Raw genomic sequence first — 22,517 nt, 5'->3', positions numbered from 1 at the left:
TCTTAAAAACTAAACAAGAGAATACAGGTAACCCAGGCTTTCTCTGCATGAGTTCAATGTGCATGAATCAGTCACCACAGTATAGTTAAATCACACCAGTCCCCCAACAACACAGCTCAACTTTCGGTTATCACCATATATTAAATATGAGTAATGCACAAATTTACTTCTCATCAGTGACCAATCACCATCCACCTTTCGAAATCTGTTAGTCATCTGTTTATTCAGTTCACCCACAGAAAGCAAAGCACAGTGACAGATCCACTTGACATTTTATAAAAATGGATAATAAAGTGAGCTCAATGGCCAATGAAGATGATAAAAGCACACCAAAGAAATAAAATAAAGCTGGAAATGAAAATAAACAGAACCTAAATGAAATTCTAGAAGAGTGATCTGAAGTTGTAATGTTGATACTTGCCAATGATGAAGACTAAATACACAGGCAGGGGAACTGAGTGAAGGCAAATTATCAGCACAAACAAAAGGAGCAGTGACAATAATAACAATAATAATGATAAGATGCTGCAGAAGTGGCACCAGCAAAAACTTTCACGACCTTGAGCGCCCACAAACAACAGGGTGGAAGCTGACCCAAACCTACAGAGACAATGACAAGTCTCCCAGGCGCATGGACGGTGCTCATTCTGTGTTCGAAGCCACATGACAAGAAAGCACGTGCTAGTCAACCGATCCTTCATTTACACGACGGCTCTCCTGAGATATAACGCATCTGTCACAAAACTCACTCTTTTCCAATGTACAATTAAGTAGGTTCTAATGTATTTACAGAGTCTCTACAGATTTAGTGTGCTTAGTGTATTTACAGAGTCTCTATGGATTTGGCTACGGTGGACATTGGGAATTAGGGGAATCGTACACTAGGTGGTCTTTGTAACGGAATTCGTTCGCTGAGCATGACGACGTCAACAATCATTCATGTTGTAGCATGTGGCAGTACTACCTTTCTCCTAACTACTAAGAAATATTCCATTGTATGATTAATCCACATTTCGCTTATCCTTTCATCAGCTGAACAGCACTTTGAGCCGTTTCCACTTTGTGGCTCTTATTAATAATGCCGCTATGAACATTCATAGACACGGCTTTGTGTGGTCATACGCTTGAGCGGAGTTACTTAGGAACAGAACTGCTGGGTCAACTCTGTTTAACTTTTTGAGCAACTGCCAGAGTTTTCCAAAGTGACTGCACCAATTTATATTCTCATCAGCAAAGCATGAGATTCCAATTTCTCCTCTTCCTCGCCAACACTTGTTACTGTCTTTTTAATTTTAGCTTCCCTAGGGAGGAAAGGAGGTGGAAAGTATCTCATTGTGGCTTTGATTTGCATTTCCCTAATGACTAATGATGTCGAACATCTTTAATACACTTATTGGCCATCTGAATATCTTCTGTGAAGAAATGTCTATTTTAATCCTTTGACCATTTTTAACTTTTCACTGGTGAGTTGTAAGAGTTCTTTATATATTCTAGATATGACACTGGACATATGAATTGCAAATAATTTCCTAAGCAGTATTAAGTTTCTACAAAGAAATAGTACTTTATGTTTATGAAAGTTTATGTTATAAATTACAGTATACTAAATACATATTCATTTACAAATTTGTTCCTATATATTTATTTTAAAATTTTAAAATGTATTTTTCTGAGAGACAGAGTGTGAGTGGGGGAGGGGCAGAGAGCAGTGGAGACACAGAATCTAAAGCAGACTCAGGCTTTGAGCTGTCAGCACAGGGCCTGATGCAAGGGTTGAACTCACGAACCGAGAGATCATGCCCTGAGCTGAAGTCAGATGCTTAAGTGACTGACCCATCCAGGTGCCCCTTCTTCCTATATATTTATAACAAAGAGTTTCTAATGTTTTGACAGAAATTTCTCAGTCACAAAATAATTTTTCCCACTGACTGTTAATATTAAGATCATTTTGCACACTGTCGGTTTGCAGGGTAATTTTTACTATCCTGTAACTATCATGCAAAGCAGGGCAATGTGTTAAATGTGTATTTTGAAATACATATATAAATGAAAGACATATATATAAAATATATATATAACTACACACACTATATACAATCTTGTTATGTATTAATAAAATCATATTATAAATCATTAACACCATATATATATATAAGTAAAAGATATTCATTACAGTGAACTGACAGGAACAGACTTAAAATATTTTGATATGAGAATTTAGTTATGATTAAATTAGCAGTGATTATCCTAAATAAACCGTCTTTTACATATTGGTTCTTTTGCCTATACAAAAGCCTTTACTTACAGTTATGCATTTACTACTGAAAATACCTTAACAATGTAATGATCTGTCCTATAACCCATTTAATAAGGTCAGTTCAAATGGAAGTGGAAATAGAAAAGAGCAAAACATCAAAAGCACAACAAGAGCAAAGGTGTTTCACTAAAAGTCTTTATTAAGAAAATATACTTTATTAGATATCTATTTTACATAATTGATGCCATGTTCTTATAAAATGTCCCCTACTTCTTCAACACTAACAACATCACTTGAGCACACATAAGAACCATGTGCTATAGTAAGGAAAACAAATATTAAAAAATTTACTTACTCTTAGCCACTCTACCATATTCTCTTCAATTTCACTATCAGCAGAGATGTCTAATATAAGACGTCGCGTCAAATGAGCTTTGTGATATCTCATAAAAACGTCTTTATTTTGTACGTATTTAAGTACCAACAGCTGTACAGAAAACAGAGTTACTTTCAATTCATGTGCACTCTTCGCCACCTCTCTCACTGAGCCCTTTCCATATCCCCCAATGTCAAAGTCCAGAAATTTACATGAGTATATACAGAGAGGTCTACTGAACTGCCCGTGTCTGAAAAATAACCAGTCCTGACACACTATTTTACTAAACAATTAGCAAATTTGAGACTAATCAAATAACCTTTTAGTTTCTATAAACATCAAATTTCCAGATTTCATATGCAACGTAATAAAACTTTACATGAAAATTAGGGGTTCTCCCCCAATTTTCTCTTCTGTAAAATCTTTTTCTGACACTCATCTTCTATTGTCTATATTCTCTATCTTTACTTCTTGTTTTTCTTCCTGTCTGTATTCCTGGACTTACGGCATATTACACTAACAGCCAGGATACAAAAATGAAAGCAACTAACTCTTCCCGTCACTCACTGGTGTTGAAACGCCTATCCTGGGCTCTCACAAAAAGAAAGAGGTGAAAAACTCCTAGTCTCTCCACTGCCATTCCAAACACCATCAGCCCCATTTCCCCCTTCTTTGTCCTTTAATAGAAGCTGGCAATGAATTCCTTCAAAACAATCAAGAAGGGGGAAGAATTAAATCTATTTTCCTTTCTAGAAGCTACAAAGTAAAAACTTCCAGGAAGAAAAACAACTGCCCTATAGAGATCTCACATTGTAAAATTTCATATTAGCTGCTCATAGATAAACATTTTAAAAAATGTGATGCTATCACAGAAAGTCTTACAAGCAAAACACAAATTCAAAGTAAGATAATTAAAATTTCTGAAATAAAAAAAAAGATATGTACCACTTCTTTAAGCTTTGCTTCAATCTCTTCAGAGGTTAGTTTTTTGCTTAATGGTGTTTTTCTTAACAACATGTCACAGTAATTGGCAAGCAGCTCAGGGCATTTTGATTCAGGCTGAGTTTTTAATCCCACCCTAAAAAACAAAATAAAAGCAGTTGATGAAAAGTGACTGGTATCTACAAATATTTTTTTTTTCACCGTTTATTTTTGACAGAGAGAGAGAAAGAGAACGAACAAAAGCAGGGGAGGGGCAGAGAGACAAAGAGGGAGAAAGAGAATCCCAAGCAGGCTCCACACTGTCAGTGCAGAGACTGACATGGGGCTCAAACCCATGAACCATGAGATCATGTCCTGATCCCAGATCAAGAGTCCGAAGTCCAACCGACTGGGACACCCAGGTGCTCCCTGCAAATATTTTTTCTAGAGCCAATTTTTCATGAGCAAGACAATGAGGGGGCATAACTTAAGGAGGCCCTCATCTCAGGTTCCCAGGGCTGGCAGGGCCCTGAGAGGGAGACCTCGAAGTAATCTGTATCCTGGGTGAGGGCCTGTCTACTGGTAGCCTTGCCAATAATCTTTAAAAACTTTTCTTTAGGTACTTACTTGCTAAATACTTCTGAAAAAGTATGTAAGTCCTTGCATATTTTTAAGTTAACATTAAAAACTTTTCATTATTAATATGTCAAGAAAAAAGTTACTTCATTCTCTGAAATGTATCCAAAGTAACCTAAATTCGTTATGTGATATCTACCATCATCCATTTTCAAAAACTGTAAACAAACTTTTCTTAAACAATGAAGAACTTTTAACTCTATTTTACTTTGCCAACAAAACTTAAAAGCCAGTGTACTATATTTTTTGCTTTAAAGTTCTTTATCTTACTTCTCTAAACTATGCATGAAATAAATTTAAATTCAACATTTCAAAATTCGTGTATATAAAACTTACATGTTATTTTCCCAGAATTTAATTAACCAAATTATTTTAAGTACACAACTTTCCAAAATAACAAACTTGTAATGCTTGTATGTATAAAACATAGGCAGTACGTTACTGTTTGTGTCAACTCTTACTGAGGGAGATGAAACTTTTTTCCTCCAACTTATGAACCCAGAAATTACTTTTATTTCTACTTTTTTATCTTTATAAATATACATCTGTCCTGAAGGATCTTATTCTCATAAGTAAGTACATGAGACAGGAAGTTTTTCTGATGTCACTCAACTTGTTGAGAACCTTCCGAGTTACTGGCTTAAAAAATACATACAGATCTAACACAAAAGGTTATTTTTAATAATGCATCAAACTAGCCATCAATTGTGTGGAAAGCAAAGAACTGGAAGCCCTATGACTTGCAAAAGGATCTGATACTTAGTTATAAGAAATTCATTTCTCGGGGGTGCCTGGATGGCTCAGCTGGTTAAGCATTGGACTCTTGATCTCAGCTCAGGTCATGATCTCACGATTTGTGTTTGAGCCCCTACACAGGGCTCTGACAGCACAGAGCCTGCTTGGAATTCTCTCTCCATCTCTCTCTGCTCCTACCCCACTTGTGCTCTTTCTCTCGCTCAAAACAAATAACTAAACTTAAAAAAAAAAAAAAAGGAATCCATTTTCTGTACATCAATACCAATATTTCAAAATATTCCTTTCTTATGCAACTCGAAGGCTTTTTTAAATGTTTATTTATTTATTTTGAGAGAGAGCGCGAGAATTCCAAGCAGTCTCTGCACTGAGCAAGGAGTCTGATGTGGGGCTCAATCCCACGAACTGTGAGATCATGACCTGAGCTGAAATCAAGAGCCGATCATCTAACCGACCCAGGCGGCTTTTTATGTTTCAAGGCAACACACCATACTAAGAATAAGGAGAGGTGCACCTTTCTTTGCACAGCAGGGAAGACTATTTGTGGGGAGAAGTGGAAAGGGCAAATTGTAATGATACTTCCACCAGAGGGCGCCAGTTTAGAAAAGAGCAGATGCGGAAGCGGAGGACTGAAGAACGCATTTCCTTTAAGGTTTCTAACTGGCACTCACTAGAAAGGTTTTCTGCATCCCTGACGTAGACATGGGCCAGTGGGAAGACCACTAACTTACTTCCCATCCCTCTACCTTCATCCACCCGCACTGCCAATGCCTAGCTCCCGCACGAACTCCTGCCAAGTCTGCAGAGATCCATCATCTCCCTTCCTCCAATTAACCCTGCTGGGAAGACAGATGTCAGTCCTTCATTCTTGACTCTGGGAAGGCAGCGTGTCATTTCCTCTCCTGGGGCTGTTTTAGGGCTTTTTTGTTTCTTTTCAGTTTTCCAGCTGTTTCACTATGACGTACTGATTTAATTTGTATTTATCTTGCTTGGGATTCAAAGAGAATCTAAGAGTTGGCAGCTTTCATCAATTCTGGAAATTTATGGCCAATAACTTTTCAAATACTGCTTATGTCCCCTTTTCTGCTCTAATTCCAATTACATATTGCTATAGACATGTTACCTTTTCTCGGTAACAATTTCTACCTATTTGTTCATTAATGTGTATTATTTGTTCCCTATCACTTATTATCTATTTAAGCTTGTTATTACTAAGATATAATTCACATACCATGCAGTTCATCCATTTAAAGTATGCAAGTCGAAGTTTTTAAGTATATCTATAAACTTGTGCAACCACCATAATAAAATTTTAAAACATTTTCATTACCTACAAAAGAAACCCCACACTCATTAGCCAAATGCCATTCTCCAGCCACCCCTCCCTCCCAGCGCTGGTTACAAGTATTCTACCTTTTATCTTTATGGATCTCCTTTTTCTGAACACCTCATATAAAGGGAATCATACAATGTGTGCTCTCTGGTGACTGACTTTTTAAAATTAGGATAATGTTTTTAAGATTCGTCCATATCGTAGCACATATTGCTGGTTCATTCCTTTTAAAAAATATTTACTTTATTGTGGTAAAACACATTTACTGTTTTAATCATTTGTAAGTTTACAATCCAGTGGCAGTGAGTACATTCAAAATGTTCTGCAAATATCGCCACTATCCGTACCCAAAACTTGTTCACTGCCCTACACAGAAACCCTACATCCATTAAACGGTAACTTCCCAGTTCCCTCTCCCCACCCCCACCAAGTCCCAGCAGATATCTACTCTACTCTATTAATGGACCTGCCTATTCTAGATACCTTATATAAGTGGAATCACACAATATTTGTCCTTCTGTGTGTGGCCTATTCCACTTAGCACTTCTCAGGGCTTCATTCATGTTGTAGCATGTATCAGATTCTCATTCCATTTTATGGCTCAAGGACAGTCCACTGCATGGCTGTACCATATTTTGCTTACCCCTTCACCAGACAATGGGCATTTGGGTTGTCCTTTTGTGGAAGGCTATTAAGAATAATGCTGCTACAAACATTTGTGTACAAATAAAAACAATTTTTTTTTAAATGTTTATTTTTGGAAGAGAGAGTGCAGAAGAGGGGCAAGAGAGAGGGAGACACAGAAACAGAAGCAGGCTCCAGGCTCCGAGCTATCAGCACAGAGCATGACGCGGGGCTCGAACTCATGAATGGTGAAATCAAGACCTGAGCCAAAGTCGGCCGCTTAACCAACTGAGCCACCCAGGCGCCCCATAAATGGTTTTTTTTTTTTTTAAGTAACCAATGTATTCACCACATCAGAAGAATACAGGAAAAAAAAAAAAAAACCTTAAGCATTTCAACACAGAAAAAAAGTATTTAATAAAAGTCAATACCCATTGATTTATTATCCAAACTTTTAGCAAGCTAGGAATAAAAAGCAATCTAATTAAGGGCATCTATGAAAAACCCTCAGCTAACTTTGTAATTAGTGATGAAATATTAAAGGCTTTCTGCTCCAGCTTGCCAAAATGACAGGGATGCCCACTTTAACTACATTTATCTAAAAATGTACTTATAATCCTAACCAGTTTATCAAGGCAAGAAAAGTAAGTGGTATAAAAATCAGAAAGGAAGATATAAAACTTGTATATTTACAGATTACATGATTATTTACACAGGAAAACCTTAAGAAATCTGCAAAACAACTATAAGAACTAATAACTTCCACAAGGTAACAGGATATAAGATCAATATACTAAAATCAACTGCTTACCTATGGATAAATTATACTACCTGACTTTAAAACTTACTACAGAACTATATTAATTATGACTATATAATAATGGCCTAAGAATACCTAAACAAATCAATGGAATAGAATAGAGAGCCCAGAAATACATACATATTTCGTTTTAAAGTTTATTTATTTTGAGGGGGCCTGGGTGGCTCAGTCAGTTGGGCATCCGACTTCGGCTCAGGTCATGAACTCGTGGTTCATGGGTTTGAGCCCCGCGTCAGGCTCTGTGCTGACAGCTCAGAGCCTGGAACCTGCTTCAGATTCTGTATCTCCCGCTCTCTCTGCCCTTCCCCCGCTCATGCTCGCTCTCTTTCTCTCTCTCTCAAAAAAAAAAAAAGTTACAAAGTTTACTTATTTTGAGAGACAGACAGAAGAGAAATAGAGTGAGAGTGGGAAGGGTCAGGAAGAGAGGGAGAGAGAGAATCCCAAGCAGGCTCTGCATTGTCAGCACAGAGTCTGATGTGGGACTCCATGTCACGAACTATGGGATCATGACCTGAGTTGAAACCAAGAGTGAGACGCTTAACCAACTGGGCCACCTGAGCGCCCCAACGTACATATTTTTGAGTGATTGGATTTTGACAAAAGGTCCCAAAGCAATGCAGTGGGGAGGGAAAGTAATTCCAATAAATGGTGATAGAACCACTTGTTACCCATGTGGAAAAGAAAAAAAGTCAGATTTAACCCCTGACTTACACTATACATAATCATCAATTTAAGATGGATCCTAGAACTAAATGTGAAAGCTAAAATGATAAAGCTTCTAGAAGAAATAAAAGAGATTATCTTCATGTCTCAGGGGTAGAGGTAAACGAAGTTTTCTAGATGAAACATAAAAAGCAAAAAACCATAAAAGAAAAGCACATATCTCTCAAATGATCTATATTTCAAAGAATATGTAAGAACTGTTATAGCTCACTAAGAAAAAAGAACAATGCAGTGGGCAAAAAAAAAAAAAAAAAAAAACAGACAAAAAAGATACTTTATAAAGGAAAATGTAAGAAGGCTACGGGCGCCTGGGTGGTTCAGTCAGTTAAGCATCTGAACAACTCAAGTCATGACCTCACAGTTCATGAGATCAAGCCCCACACCAGGCTCTGTGCTGACAGCTCAGAGCCTGGAGCCTGCGTGGATCCTCTGTCTCCCTCTCTCTCTGCCCCTCCCCTGTGCTCATGCTCTCTCACTTTCTCAAAAATAAACATTAAAAAAAATTTTTAATATAAGAAGGTGAAATGATACACGAAAATGTGCTCAACAACAATAGTCACAGGAAATGGAACTGACACCATAATGAGACAATCACTACAAACTCTACAACGACTGAAATGAAAATGACAACTCTAACTGCTGGTAAGAACGCGGATCGACTAGCACGCCCTCACGTCACTGGTGGGAGTGTAAAGTTTCACGCACACGTGGGAAACGAGCCGCTGTGATATGCCGGTCCACACCTGAATCTCAACACCACTATGCTGCACTCAAAGAAGCTTTACAAAAAGAAGTGCATATTGTATGATTCCATTTATATAAAGTCCCAGATGAGGCAAAACTAATCTCGGCCGAAATCATCAGAATGGCTGTCTCTGGAAGAGGACGGGGTAGGACTGACAGGGAACGGGTGTAGGGGGATTCTTGAGGATGATGAACATCCGGTCCATCGTACCAGGGGTGCAGGCATTTGTCAGGTCTCACAGAACCGGACACTTGGGATTTATGTATCTGTCCGCATGTAAATTTTACCTGAACACATATACCGACACCATATTCAATTAATGACCGTCTGCTGAAGTGTTCAGGGAGCGAAAGTTACTTGTGCCTGAAATTTCTTTCGAAATCCATTTAAAAAGCTGACTGATGATGTATACAGAGATATATATTTGACAAAGCAACAGGTGACAGAAATTTGAAAATTTTTGTTAAAAAACGCGGGGGGCAGGGATGAATGAGGAAGACCTTTATGTATCCATATGAAGAGATTCTGAAAATGTAGTGTTTATGTGTTTTATATATTTCACAATGTATAAAGAAAACAGGACAGATGCCCTCTTAAATTTTGTCAAGTCAGCAGAACATTTTTCCACTTAAAAAAATAAGATCAACGTTTTTTGGTCACAAAAAGAGATAATTTAATATGAAATTAAAATTCAAGACAGTTTTTTCCCTCAAAAATGTGAGACAATTGTTAATATTCAACGGCAACAAAAATCATTAAAGTAAAAACAAAACAACAACAACAAAAATCAAACCTAACAGTTTGCATATTCAATAATGCATAAGACACTCCAAAAAACGAAAGAATTTTAAACATGATTTTTAAACACTTACCCTTTCTGCTTCAAAGGTAATTCAAGTTTAAATATGGTAGCATCATTAACAACTGCTTTATATGCCTGAAAAGAATTTAAAATGTAATGAGCATTATTTTTTGTTTTGAAAATACAGCTAGATATTTTATTTATTTATTTGAAATGTTTGAGAGAGACAGAGAGAGAGAGACAGAGTGTGAGCAGGAGAGGGGCAGAGAGAAAGGGAGACACAGAATCCGAAGCGGGCTCCAGGCTTCGAGCTGTCAGCACAGAGCCCGATGTGGGGCTCGAACTCATGAATGGTGAGATCGTGACCTGAGCCGAAGTTGGATGCTTAATGGACTGAGCCACCCAGGCGCCCCCTACCCTTGTGTTTTTTATTTTTTTATTTTTTTTTAATTTTTTTTTTCAACGTTTATTTATTTTTGGGACAGAGAGAGACAGAGTATGAATGGGGGAGGGGCAGAGAGAGAGGGAGACACAGAATCGGAAACAGGCTCCAGGCTCTGAGCCATCAGCCCAGAGCCTGACGCGGGGCTCGAACTCCCAGACCGCGAGATCGTGACCTGGCTGAAGTCGGACGCTTAACCGACTGCGCCACCCAGGCGCCCCTACCCTTGTGTTTTTTAATGTACAGCTAGATATTTTAATGGTGTACCTGGCCTGACACAATTTCTCAAGTCAATGACTTCATGCCCCTCCTGATGCTATGATTGTCGTTATTCTCAAGCGGGGTCTTAGTGCTGCCTGACCGCCACACCACCTTCTCTTGTCAATACACTCTCCCAGAACACATCTCGTACCATCTCCTTTCTCTTCAGCCTCCAATATTTCCTCTCCCAGGGAGACTTCCTGCTGATGATGTGGCTTCCTATTTTCCTAATAAAACTGAAGAGATCAGAATTCCCTCCCATTTCTTCTCTATCTTCACTTTTCCCCCCACCCACCATTTCTGCAGCCTCGCCATACACACGTACCGTTATTTAAATCTTGAAAATTCTCTCTTGCCTTTGTTCACCTTCAGCCACAGCCTCATTTACCTCTCTCTCTTTAAGCTCGACTAATGGATGAAGTGCGCAGCCCATGGTCTCCAATTTCTCTACTGCCGTTCCTCCTGGGAAAACCTTCCAGGACCAGGCTTTGGTACCAAAGCTCCGCTAACTGTTCTCGCCAAGTCACTGACCACCTCCATGTTGCTGAAGACAATGGCCGATGCCCATCCCATCTGACCTCTCAGCAGCATTTTAAAACAGCAGACCTCCCACAGTGCACTCTCCTCCCACAGTGCACTCTCCTGGTCATTCCACTCATCCCTCTCTCACCTCAGGAAAGTTGCTTCTTCATCCTTCTCGTAACCAAACTGACTATCCCAGGCTGGTCCCTGAATCTCTTTGCTATCATCACTCATCACACTGGTGATCACAGCCAGCGTCCGTGCTTTAAATACCATCCGGACGCTAAAGCTCCCCATTTACGATTCCAGGTCTATTCTCTCCCTTACATGGCCGCCGTGACGCTGCCACATGGACGTTGAACAAATCTTTCAAAGTTAACTTGTCCAAAACTGAGCTCCTAATCTCCCTACAACCGTCCCCCACAAACTGCCTCTCCCATCACCTTCCCCATCTCAGCAAGCACATGCTGCTAATCGATCGGAACAAAAATCTGACTGTCATCTCTGGTCTCTAGTACATTCTACATGTGATTCATTAGCAGTCTTGGGTAGTTTGCTGTCATCATCAGTATCCAACCAACCATGACTACCTCTACCCGCTACCGTTCCGGGCCGAGCCTCCATCCTTACTTCACACAATTGCCCAAGTAGGTTCCTAACTGCTCTTCTTGTTTCTTCCCTTGCTCCTCTTAGTCTATTCTTTTTGCAGCAACCAAGGGATCCTTTTTTAAAAAAATTTTTTTAAATGTTTATTTATTTATTTTTGAGAGACAGAGGCGGGGGGGCAGAGACAGAGGGAGAGAGAATCCCAAGCAGGTTCTAGGCCATCGGCGCAGAGCCCAACGTGGCGCTCAAACCCACAAACGGTGAGATAATGACCTGAGCCCACAGGTCATGACCAAGAGTCAGACACTTAACCAACTGAGCCAACCTGGTGCCCCAACCAAGGGATCCTTTAAAATGTAAGTCATATGGGCCGCCTGGGTGGCCTAGTTGGTTGAGCATCCGACTTCGGCTCAGGTCGTGACCTCACTGCTTGTGAGTTCAAGCCCCGCACTGGGCGCTGTGCTGACAGTTCAGAGCCTGGAGCCTGCCTCAGATTCTTCCCCCATCTCTCTGCCCCTCTCCTGCTCGCTCTCTCTCTCGCTCTCAAATATAGAATTAAAAAAATTAAAACGTAAGTCATATTCATTCTGTTCAGAACCTTTCAGGGACTTTCTGTCCAACTCAGGGTAAAAACCAAACTCCTTACCATGGCTCATAGCCTGACGTGATCTGGCCTCTATTATCTCTTTGACTTCATTTCCTACTCTTCTCCCCTCACTTGATCCACTCAGGCCACAATGACCTTTTTCTCCCCTGTTCCTGGAATAGGACAGGGATATTCCTGCCTACAGCATTTGTATCCGCTGTCCCCTTTGGCTGAACACACTTCCCTCATATACCACATGACTTCATGTCTTAATCACCTTCAATCTTGATTCTAATGTCCCCTCAATGAAGCCTCTGCCAGCCACTCAATTTAACATTTCAAACCAACTCACTACCTCCATCCTCCCTTAACATCTTTCCTCCTCTCTCTCCCTCCCTCTCTCTCTCTCTCTCCCTACCCACCTACAAACAGAAAGAGGGGAAGAAAACAAAACAAAAAACCCTCAACCCTACTGGAGAAAGTTGATTGTCTTTTTAGAGACACAAGAACAACAACAAAAAAATCTAACTTGGGAAATAATGAAAGGTAGTTCAAAGCAAAAACACTGATGGTAATTTCTATAGTGATAGGTTTACGACACTTTAAAAGATACAACTCTAAGGATAATTCTATGTTTTGTTATTATCCCATGCTAGCAAGGACAGAAGAAAGGGTAAGGGAAGCAGGGTAAGTGACATAATACCCAGGAGTCCTGTGAAAAGGGCAGAGGGTGGAGGAATCGACTCTGCTTGGGACAGGATGTCGGGGGAGGCAGGCTATCAAGGAAGTTTCAGGAGGAATGTACTTTGAGGTGGGTCTTGAAGGGTGAAGAAGGGAAGAATAGGAATTCAATAATCAGTAAGAGTAAAAAACGGGAAAATATTCTTGGAAAAATGAAGGAGCAACTTTCTACTAAATTCTAGTCCATAAGCATACCCAACGCTTACAAAAACATGTACCAAGCCAAATATAATAAAAATGGTTGCCCTCCACTGATTTAAAAAGAAAAAAAAAAAAAAGAGTTGCTAGGTTTTCAGTTTGTAACTTAGTAGCATAATGGTGCAAGTTTCTTTTAAAAAGTAAATTATGATGGGGCACCTGGGTGGTTCACTGGTTAAGTGTCTGGCTCTGTATTTCAGCTCAGGTCATGATCTCACGGTTGTGAGACTGAGCCCCGCATTGGGCTCCGTGGTGGGCATGGAGACTGCTTAAGGTTCTCTCTCTCTCTCTCTCTCTCTCTCTCTCTCTCTCTCTCTCTCTCTCTCTCTCCCCCCCCCCCCCCGCCCCTCCCCTGTGCATGTGGTCCGTCTCTTTCAAAAAATTTTTTTTAATTTAAAAATATAACATCTTAAGGACTGAGAACAAACTAAGGGTAGTTGGGGGGGGGGGTGGGGGAGAAGGGAAAGTGGGTGACGGGCAGGGAGGAGGGCACTTGTTGGGATGAACACTGGGTGTGGTATGGAAACCAATTTGACAATAAATTATATTTAAAAGAAAATAAAAAATAAAAAAAATAAAAATAAAAATATTACGACAGTAGTGTTAATATACAGGAGTACATACCTTATCTCTTGCAGTAAGAAATCGTGGATCATCTTGAAAAGCTTCTTTGACGAGTTTACTAAATCTATTAAATAATGTAAGTAACTGCTCAACGTATTTCTCAGAGTCCTAAAAATAAAACGTTTCATACTCAAATGAGATTTTAAAAAGAAAACAATACAAAAAAATAATATAAATGTAATTTTAATAAATCATTATAGAGATAAAATGTGGGACTTCTCTGACAAAAATTTTTTCTCGATATTAAAAGATGCCCCAATATTACTGTTTTGCCATCAATCACTATTTTAAATACCCGATCTTACATTTAGAAAACAACCTTGACACACATTCATCCTCGCCATTGAGGAAACTTACAGTAGTAATAGTTTCAGCAGCTGCTACCATATCTGCCAGGCCAGCACTAATGATATGTTCCTCCAAGTCTTTCAGCATTGGCTCTATCCCATTGGGAACCTTGTCCATCAATGAAAACATTAAATGTAGTTCTGAAAGGACACAACACACTCATGAAATCACCTCATCCATCAAAATAAAGTTTCTCATTGGTCTAGAATGCCTATGATAGGAAAAGTGTGGAGAAATATTAGCTGGAAATTGAGAACCTTAATGGTACTCTGTAGGTACAATCAGTTTAGGAGTTGTTACAATAAGTACTAGAACTTCTTGATCTACATTCTGACAAAAATTGTTTTTAAAGGAAACTCAAATTAAAAGTGATCACACAGCACAAAACCTAACTCCTCTTAAAAGGTGAATCATTTGACCTTCAATTCCACAGAAGAGTTTTTATTCTAAGAAGCACAAACATTTATGTGATAGCCTATCTCATAAAGTAGACACAATACTAAATTCATAGCACCATGTCATTAAGTGGCAAAAAAACTCACACCATCAGAGTAATGATTATAAAAGAAAAAAGTGTATTCGGGATAACATAAAAGTGCACTCATTGATAGGGAATTTTTCAGTTTATGGAAGCACTGTTTCATGTTCTACTGTTTAACTGACCTTCGCAAAAATCTTGCTGCACAAAACTGCGACCAAATAATCCTTTTGAAGGGAGTCCAACAGGGATCGGATAAGATAGAACTCTACTTAGCTTGGCATACAAAGATTCAAATATTTCATTTATGCCAATGAGCTTTCTACTACAAAACTATTAACAAGTGTATGAACCTAGGTGAGCTGAAATACGTACTTTAAATGCAGCTGGAGATTTTTATACACAATGAAATCCGGAGAGCAATACATCAAAGTGTTAAAAGTTGTTATCTCTACGGAGTAGAAATATAGGTAATTTTTTTTTTTTACCATATTCCTTTTGGTTGTAATGTACTTGCAACCTCCCCAAATATACCTTTATTAAGAAAACATGTAAATAATAAAAAAAAAAAGTACTTGCAGAAATCTTAAATTGTAACATATTTTAGGGGAGAGGGATGAAGAGCATTAACATGGAATGTTATTTTACTTTCTAAAAATATTTGTCACGAAGTCCCACACAGAAGTCAAATGCCTAGTTCTTTCCTATCCCTGTGTTTACCATTTAAATTAGCCTTTAAAAGCAGGAGTCCTACGGTTTGAGGACACACTGAAATCCAACCCCCTCCCCTGCACATTGATACCGAAGGGGAGAATGTTTAAAATGCAAATTTGCAACCTTCTAGATGTTAAACATCTTACCATTTTCTTTAAGCACAGTTTACCGTAACAAATATACCTCTATACAAAAGAATAATCTAATAGCAAACTTATTAAAAGTGATTCGCTTCAAAGATACCTCTTAAAAAGATTATGAGAACTTTATGTGATGTTTTACCTACTTTCAGTTTCATTTCGCTTGATCATGCCTTGGCACTCGGCTAAGATAGTCTCTTTAAAAGATGTCACCAGGGCATTTACACAGCATTCCATGAGCTGAAATACAGCAAAAACTGGTCAAGGCTATTATAAGCACAAATCTACTCCACTCTGCTTTCTAAGCCCCATAAGATCATACTGTTCAACAACAACAGCAAAAAACTGAGTATACTGAAAGCAGATTTTACTTACCTTTACTACAGGAACGCTAAAGGTGGATACTCTGAAGGTGGTAAACTATACTAGTTTACCAAAGTATATTTACACCTAAGAAAAAGGCTACAGAACTTATGTTCTCTTTAGAAATTTGAATAAAGCCCCCCAAGGAGGGAAGGAAAAAAACTGGAAAATATACAAAACAAAATGAAAAAGAAATTAAATAAAGTGATGAATTCTTCCTATCTGGAGAGAACATGTTAAAATTAGATTTTAAAATTCTGAAAGTATGAATATGTCCATTCAACCAACAACCACGAGATGCCTACTGTGTGCAGGCATCAAAGAAGTGGTTCAGAGACGAAGATTAAGGTATAACCCCTGCTATGGAGGAGGTCACTGTCTACTTAAGGGCGAGGAAGAAAGCAAACATAAACTAAGAACAACTCAGTTAACTGGCAACACACACACACACACACACACACACACCCAACAAACAAAAACAAGCAGAGGAACTATGTACTTCTTTCTGGGGTAGTTAAAATGGTCTCGTGTACAAGATGAAATCTAAACTGAATCCTGAAAAATAACTACAAGTCCAAAATGGATTGAGTATTCTAGGAATAAGAAGCTGGATACGGTAAGGAATAAACAGTGGAAGAGAAAACTAGAAAGGTAGCTGGAGGCAGATTATGAAGGAAAATCTAGTTTGGGATTTTATTCTATAGGTGGGGCAGGGAACAAAGAATCAAAGGTTTTAAACAGAGGATAAATGCAATGAACTTCTACTCCCCCAAGAGTAGACTGGTCAAGGAGACTGTTGTAATATTCCAAGGAACATGGCCAGGGTCCAGTGTTCCAGGCGGTCTTCAACATAAGCCACCCCACCCCCACCACTGCTCCTTCGTGTCACAGAATTACTTATTATTCGTGCAGGCCTCAATTAAAATGAATAGGTCCTGTAAAGCAAGGTACCCTACGGATGACTGGTACAAATCTTCTCAAATGAAGATCATGCATCCGTGCTGAGGAAGGGAATTATGTGTGTCTTAAAAGCTCTTTGTTAAAAATTCTCCTTGGAATTGACATAATGTTCATAATTACTGATGCTGAATTTAGGCAATAGGGATTCATTATACTACTTTTTAAATCTTAAAAAAATTTGAATACGAAGTTTTTTTCAGGTCCCTTTTTCAGAATTACGCTAACAACTTTAAAATCCATGTATGCCAATTTCCTAAGAAAACAATACACACAAAGGTGGTGGGGAAATTTCTGCCTTGCCCAGGCGGGGAAGCTCTGCCCCAACTCCTCTGAGTAGTCTCACACTACACCAGCTCTGTGATGCGCACAGCTGACCACGCCCACCCACTGCAACAAGGCAGACTGTGAGGAGGTAAGTCTAACTACATACAACAGAAGAGAAAAAGTGCAATCGTAATAAGCTCCAAGCCTCTGTCACTTCATCTCCATTTTCATTTTGCTTTTTATAAAAGTTTATTTATTTGGAGAGACAGAGAGTGAGCAAATGTGAGCGGAGGAGGGGCAGAGAGAGAGGAGAGAGAGAATCCCAAGCAGGCTCTGCGTTGACAAACATGATGCAGGGCTTGATCTCACAAACTGTGACATCATAGCCTGAGTTGAAGTCAAGAGTTGGACACTTAAACGACCGAGCCACCCAGGCTCCCCTCTCCATCTTCTATTTCACTGAAAATTTATACTTGAATATAAGTGAAGTCAGTCCAACTCCTGCAAATTCCTAAAGTCCAGCCTGTGTTTCAAATCGTTGTGAAAGAAATTTCTTTTTTTTTTTTGAAGTTTATTTACTTATTTGTGCAGGAGGGGCAGAGAGAGAGGGAGAGAGAGAGAATTCCAAGCAAGCTCCGCATTGGGCCAGGAATCTGATGCGGGGCTCGAACTCACAAACCATGAGATCATGACCTGAGTCGAAATCAAGAGATGGATGCTTAACCAACTGAGCCGCCCAGGCGCCCCTTGTTGCGAAAGGTTTCAATGACTGTAACCAGCTTTTTTTTTTTTTTTTAATAACACAGAACAACAAAAAAAGCAGAGTGCATCGTACATAATAACAGCAAGTATTATTTCACAGAACTTTGGTTTCAGATATGTGCAAGTAAGCACAGTATATACTAAGCCACAATACATAATGTATTTCTTATTGTGGGTTATAATGAGAATTAAAAGGAGAGGACAAGATGATTGAAGAAAACTGAACAGGATCTGGTAACTGCTTAGATGAAAGATAGTTACGAAAATAAAAGTCTGCTGAAGCAGTTTCTAGTTTGAGAGGTTTAACTATATATATAGTAAGGGGTATCTTTCCAAGAGCACCTACTCTGTGTCAAGCATTGCGCTAAATGCTTCACATACACTACCTTATTTAACCCACATGACAACCTTATCAAACAGATATTTAACACATAAGGAAACAAGCTTACGGAGGCTGAGTAACTTGCAAATGTTGCACAGTTAGTTCATGAGGTCTTGTAATATGAGGCTGTATGCGACTCCACTATCTAGAACTTCTGTTACATTAACAGAGCAATTATATACTTAATAATGGCTACATGCTGAGAACTAAGTGCTTTAAGGGAGAGAGAAGTATAGAACATGGTTTGTATCTTCAATAATCTTATAACCCATCTGGGGATATGTATGTGTATATCTAAAAATTTGTGTATAATTCATATATAATAGAGGTACATTAAAAGAAGTTCAACTCATTAATAAACCAAAGATGTAGAAATAAAGGCATCATTGTTACACTATAAACTTCACAAGGACAAAGACTATGTTTTATTCACAGATATGTATTCGTGGCTTCACACACAGCTGGTGCCTGATAAGTAACACAACAAAGTAGCCTATAATTTGCTACTAAATCTAGTGGTGGGAAAAATAGGTACAGTGGGATTTCAAGTAAGAGGAAGCTGATGAAGGCTGGAGAATTTGTGGGGACTTTATCACAAGATGGACCATAGGATTCTGGAGGATTTAAACAGGCAGAGAAAAAGTATAAAGTAAAACATTAAGAAAACAAGTAAAAAATGCTTGAAAATGAATCCAAGAAAAAAAAATGAATAGAAAAAAATGTAAGAATGAGGAAACATTCTTGGGGCACATGGATGGTTCAGTTGGTTAAGTGTCCAACTTAGGCTCAGGTCATGATCTCTAAGTTTATGGGTTCGAGCTCCATGTGAAGCTCTGTGCTGACAGCTCAGAGCCTGGAGCTTGCCTCAGATTCGGTGTCTCCACCTCTCTCTGCCCCTCCCATGCTCATGCTCTGCCTCTCTCTCTCAATAATAAATAAATGTTAAAAATTTTTTTTAAAAAAATAATGAAGAAATATTCTTTATTGGAGTAGCATGACTCTTGTTGGACAGTATTAAGTGAGAAAAATAGGTTAGGGCAAAATTATGAAGAGGCTTGAACATCAGATATAGGAAATAATGATACTATAGTTCCTGAATAAAGAAGTAAAATAATAAAAGTGGTGAAAGTTTATAAAAAATTAGCCTGAACTCACAAAAGAATAAAAACGGTCCTTAATAAGAATAAAGATGTCTAGCCTCATTAATAATTTTTACTTTTTTTTCAGGGCGCCTGGGTGGCTCCGTCGGTTGAGTGCCCGACTTTGGCTCAGGTCATGATCTCACAGTTCGTGGGTGTGAGCCCCGTATCAGGATCTGTGCTGACAGCTCAGAGCCTGGAGCCTGCTTCTGCTTCTGTGTCTCCCTCTCTCTCTGCCCCTAACCCATTCACATTCTGTCTCTGTGTCTCTCAAAAAAAAATAAACATTAAAAAAAATTTTTTTAATGTATTTTTTTAATGTTTACTTATTTTTGACTGAGAGAGAGAGAGAGAGACAAAGCATGAGTGGGGGAGGGGCAGAGAGAGAGAGGGGGAAACACAGAATCTGAAGCAGGCTCCAGGCTCTGAGATGTCAGCACAGAGCCCGATTCAGGGCTTCAAACTCATGGACCGCAAGATCATGACCTGAGCCGAAGTCAGATGCTCAAGTGACTGAGCCACCCGGGCCCCCCCATTCATTAATAATTTTTAAATACACATAAACATTTTTTCAACTCTATAATACCAGGAAAACTGTCAAAATCCACAGATTGACAAAAGCGAGATAAGCAAAGATCAACAGGCGCACTGTTGATGGGAGTAAGAATTACCACATTTCCAAAGATCAGTTTGGTATCATGTAGCGATTTGTAAAAGTGCATACCCTTTGCTTCAGCAATTTCCTTTCTAGTAAATTCCATTCCAAGAGAACGCCACATGTGTGTGCATAAAAGTGTTAAAACGACAAAGGCATATAAGGATGTCCTAGGAAGTACTATTCATAAGAAATAAACTACAGTAATGACAATAATGAAAATGCCCATCATTAGAGAATTGGTTAGGTATACTGACTAGGTATGTATCATTAAGTACATACAGGCATGAAAAAGAACGTTATAATGAACTTCTGTATCATATAGAGTAAAATATACAGGAGATCATAAATTTCTTTGACATGATAAAAGAAAGGAAGGAAAGAAAGGGATGGGGAAAGAAAAAAGGAAAGAAAACAAAAAAGGCAATGACCAAGTAAATATAACAAAATGATGATCACAGTTGAAGCTAGGGGCTGGGTACGGGGGTGGGGTTCATTACTCTTTTCTCCACTTTTGTAAATATTTAAAAACTTTCATAACAAGGCTTTTTTTTTAAATAAAAGAGATTAATTATGGTATAAATCCCTATGTGATGAAAAGTCCTTCAGAACACTATTTTACATAGGCAAAAAGAAGAAAGGGAGATTGCTTGACAGTTTTCCCCTTCTTGTAAAAGAGTCTTAACAAGAGCATCAGTTCCTTGAGGGCATAGATCATGTTCTTCCTCTTTTGTATTTCTTTCCCATCATTTACCAAAATACTACATACAGAGTCAACCCTACATATATTACTTGTTATTGGAAAAATCTGCCTTGAATGGAGAGTGGGAAGCCATCCCTCTCACCTTGTACCCCCTTTCCGTCTCCTTTTGCCAGCTTCAGTGAGGAACACAACTTTTTGCCAGGTGCCATCACCTCGTGTATTTTGCCTGAGATGAACACAAGCTCTAAATCCATACAGATCTCTCCCCAGAGGTCTGCAAGGTGCGACACTTTCACTATGAATGTGCTCCGTGTTCTACCTTCCTCTACAGCAAAACTCTGCAAAGATGGCACCTGCCATGCAACACAGCAGGCACTCAGGACCTGCTGAATGAGGATGGAGGGCGGGACAGGTCGGCCAAGTGGCGTGGAGAGTCTTCCTTTAGGGGTATTCAATTTGCAACTTTAATTCCACTTCACTGAAATTTAGTACAAAGCAACAAGAATGGCTCTTTCGTTCATTACGTAAATCTGTACAAGTAATAATTTGCTTCAGCCCAACTATAAAGTAGGGGATGAACTAAAAATTATCCTAGGTTTCTCCACTTTAAGATTTTACTTTATCATTATAAGGTCTTTAACCATACAAGGTAACATATTCAAGAATTCATTCATTCTATGCGTGGAAGGTTATTCTCAAAATTAATTTCCCTTGGCCTTTCTAGCTTGGTTAAGATTTCTTTATTTTACCATTATAACTAGTACTTGCTTCATTTATCAACTATTTACATGACTACACAGAGCGACGAAGAGTCAGACTTACCTTCACTTTTTCGCAATCACCCTTAATACACTAAAATAGTGAAAGTTAACAAATACTTTAATGTTATTAATTTATGATTTGTGGCCTGGTTGCTAATTTTTTAAATCAGTGTTTTGTATGGACAGTAAAATAGTTCCTAACTGTCTTCGAATCAGCAACTTTCTCCAAACCTGAGCGCCAGCAGTAAAAACTACCTGCCAGGCACAGTGTTTTATTAAACTTTGACCACACAAGTGGGTATTATCCCATTTTACAGTTAAGCAAACACAGATTGCAAAGGTTGAATGACTTGCCAAAGAGCACACAGCTGGTAAAATGACAACAATGGAATCGAAATCCTCACGTGGTGGCCACACAGACACCCCTAACCGCTGTTAACACCACCCCCCACCATCTTTGCCTCGAAGACTTGCCACCACCAGTCCCCTCTCTACTCCATTACACTGCTGTACAAACAATCCACTTTATTTTAGAGTCCATCTGAAGACAGGAAGCAGATGTCTGCTATTACCCACAACTGGCACAAGACCTAACATATTTTAAGTGCATAATAAGTACTAACTGAGTGCCCTCAGGGAATGCCAAGGTATGTCGGACAATCACCCAAAATATTAATAGCCATAGGAAAAATGTTAAATTTATCCTAGTTTAAACTTTTTCTCCTTCCTTTCTACCATGTTTCACTTCTTTTTCTTAAACGTTTATTTATTTTGAGAGAGAGAGAGAGAGAGAGAGAGAGAGAGAATGCGAGCACACATGCAAGGAAGGGAGGGGCAGCGCGAGAGGGAGAGAGAGAATTCCAAGCAGGCTCCAGGCT

The 22,517-nt window shown here is 38.9% G+C and overlaps 1 protein-coding gene across 1 annotated transcript in view; it reads right to left on the bottom strand.

Annotated features, from left to right (window-relative positions):
* The window catches only part of CUL5 (cullin 5), a 97,585-nt gene that overhangs the window by 11,889 nt on the left and 63,179 nt on the right, over positions 1-22,517 (bottom strand). Inside the window, exons 8-13 of the mRNA XM_030331635.1 lie at positions 15,797-15,890; positions 14,328-14,458; positions 13,971-14,078; positions 10,061-10,125; positions 3,579-3,711; positions 2,613-2,744 (exon numbers count right to left, since the gene is read on the bottom strand). Of these exons, the coding sequence (XP_030187495.1) occupies positions 2,613-2,744; positions 3,579-3,711; positions 10,061-10,125; positions 13,971-14,078; positions 14,328-14,458; positions 15,797-15,890 (663 nt within the window). The remainder of the gene's footprint in view (positions 1-2,612; positions 2,745-3,578; positions 3,712-10,060; positions 10,126-13,970; positions 14,079-14,327; positions 14,459-15,796; positions 15,891-22,517) is intronic.

Source organism: Lynx canadensis, chromosome D1 (genome assembly GCF_007474595.2).
Source record: "Lynx canadensis isolate LIC74 chromosome D1, mLynCan4.pri.v2, whole genome shotgun sequence".
Taxonomy (NCBI): Eukaryota; Metazoa; Chordata; class Mammalia; order Carnivora; family Felidae; genus Lynx; species Lynx canadensis.
Note: the sequence above shows the minus strand (reverse complement) of the source record. Positions and strands in the feature narration are given on the sequence as shown.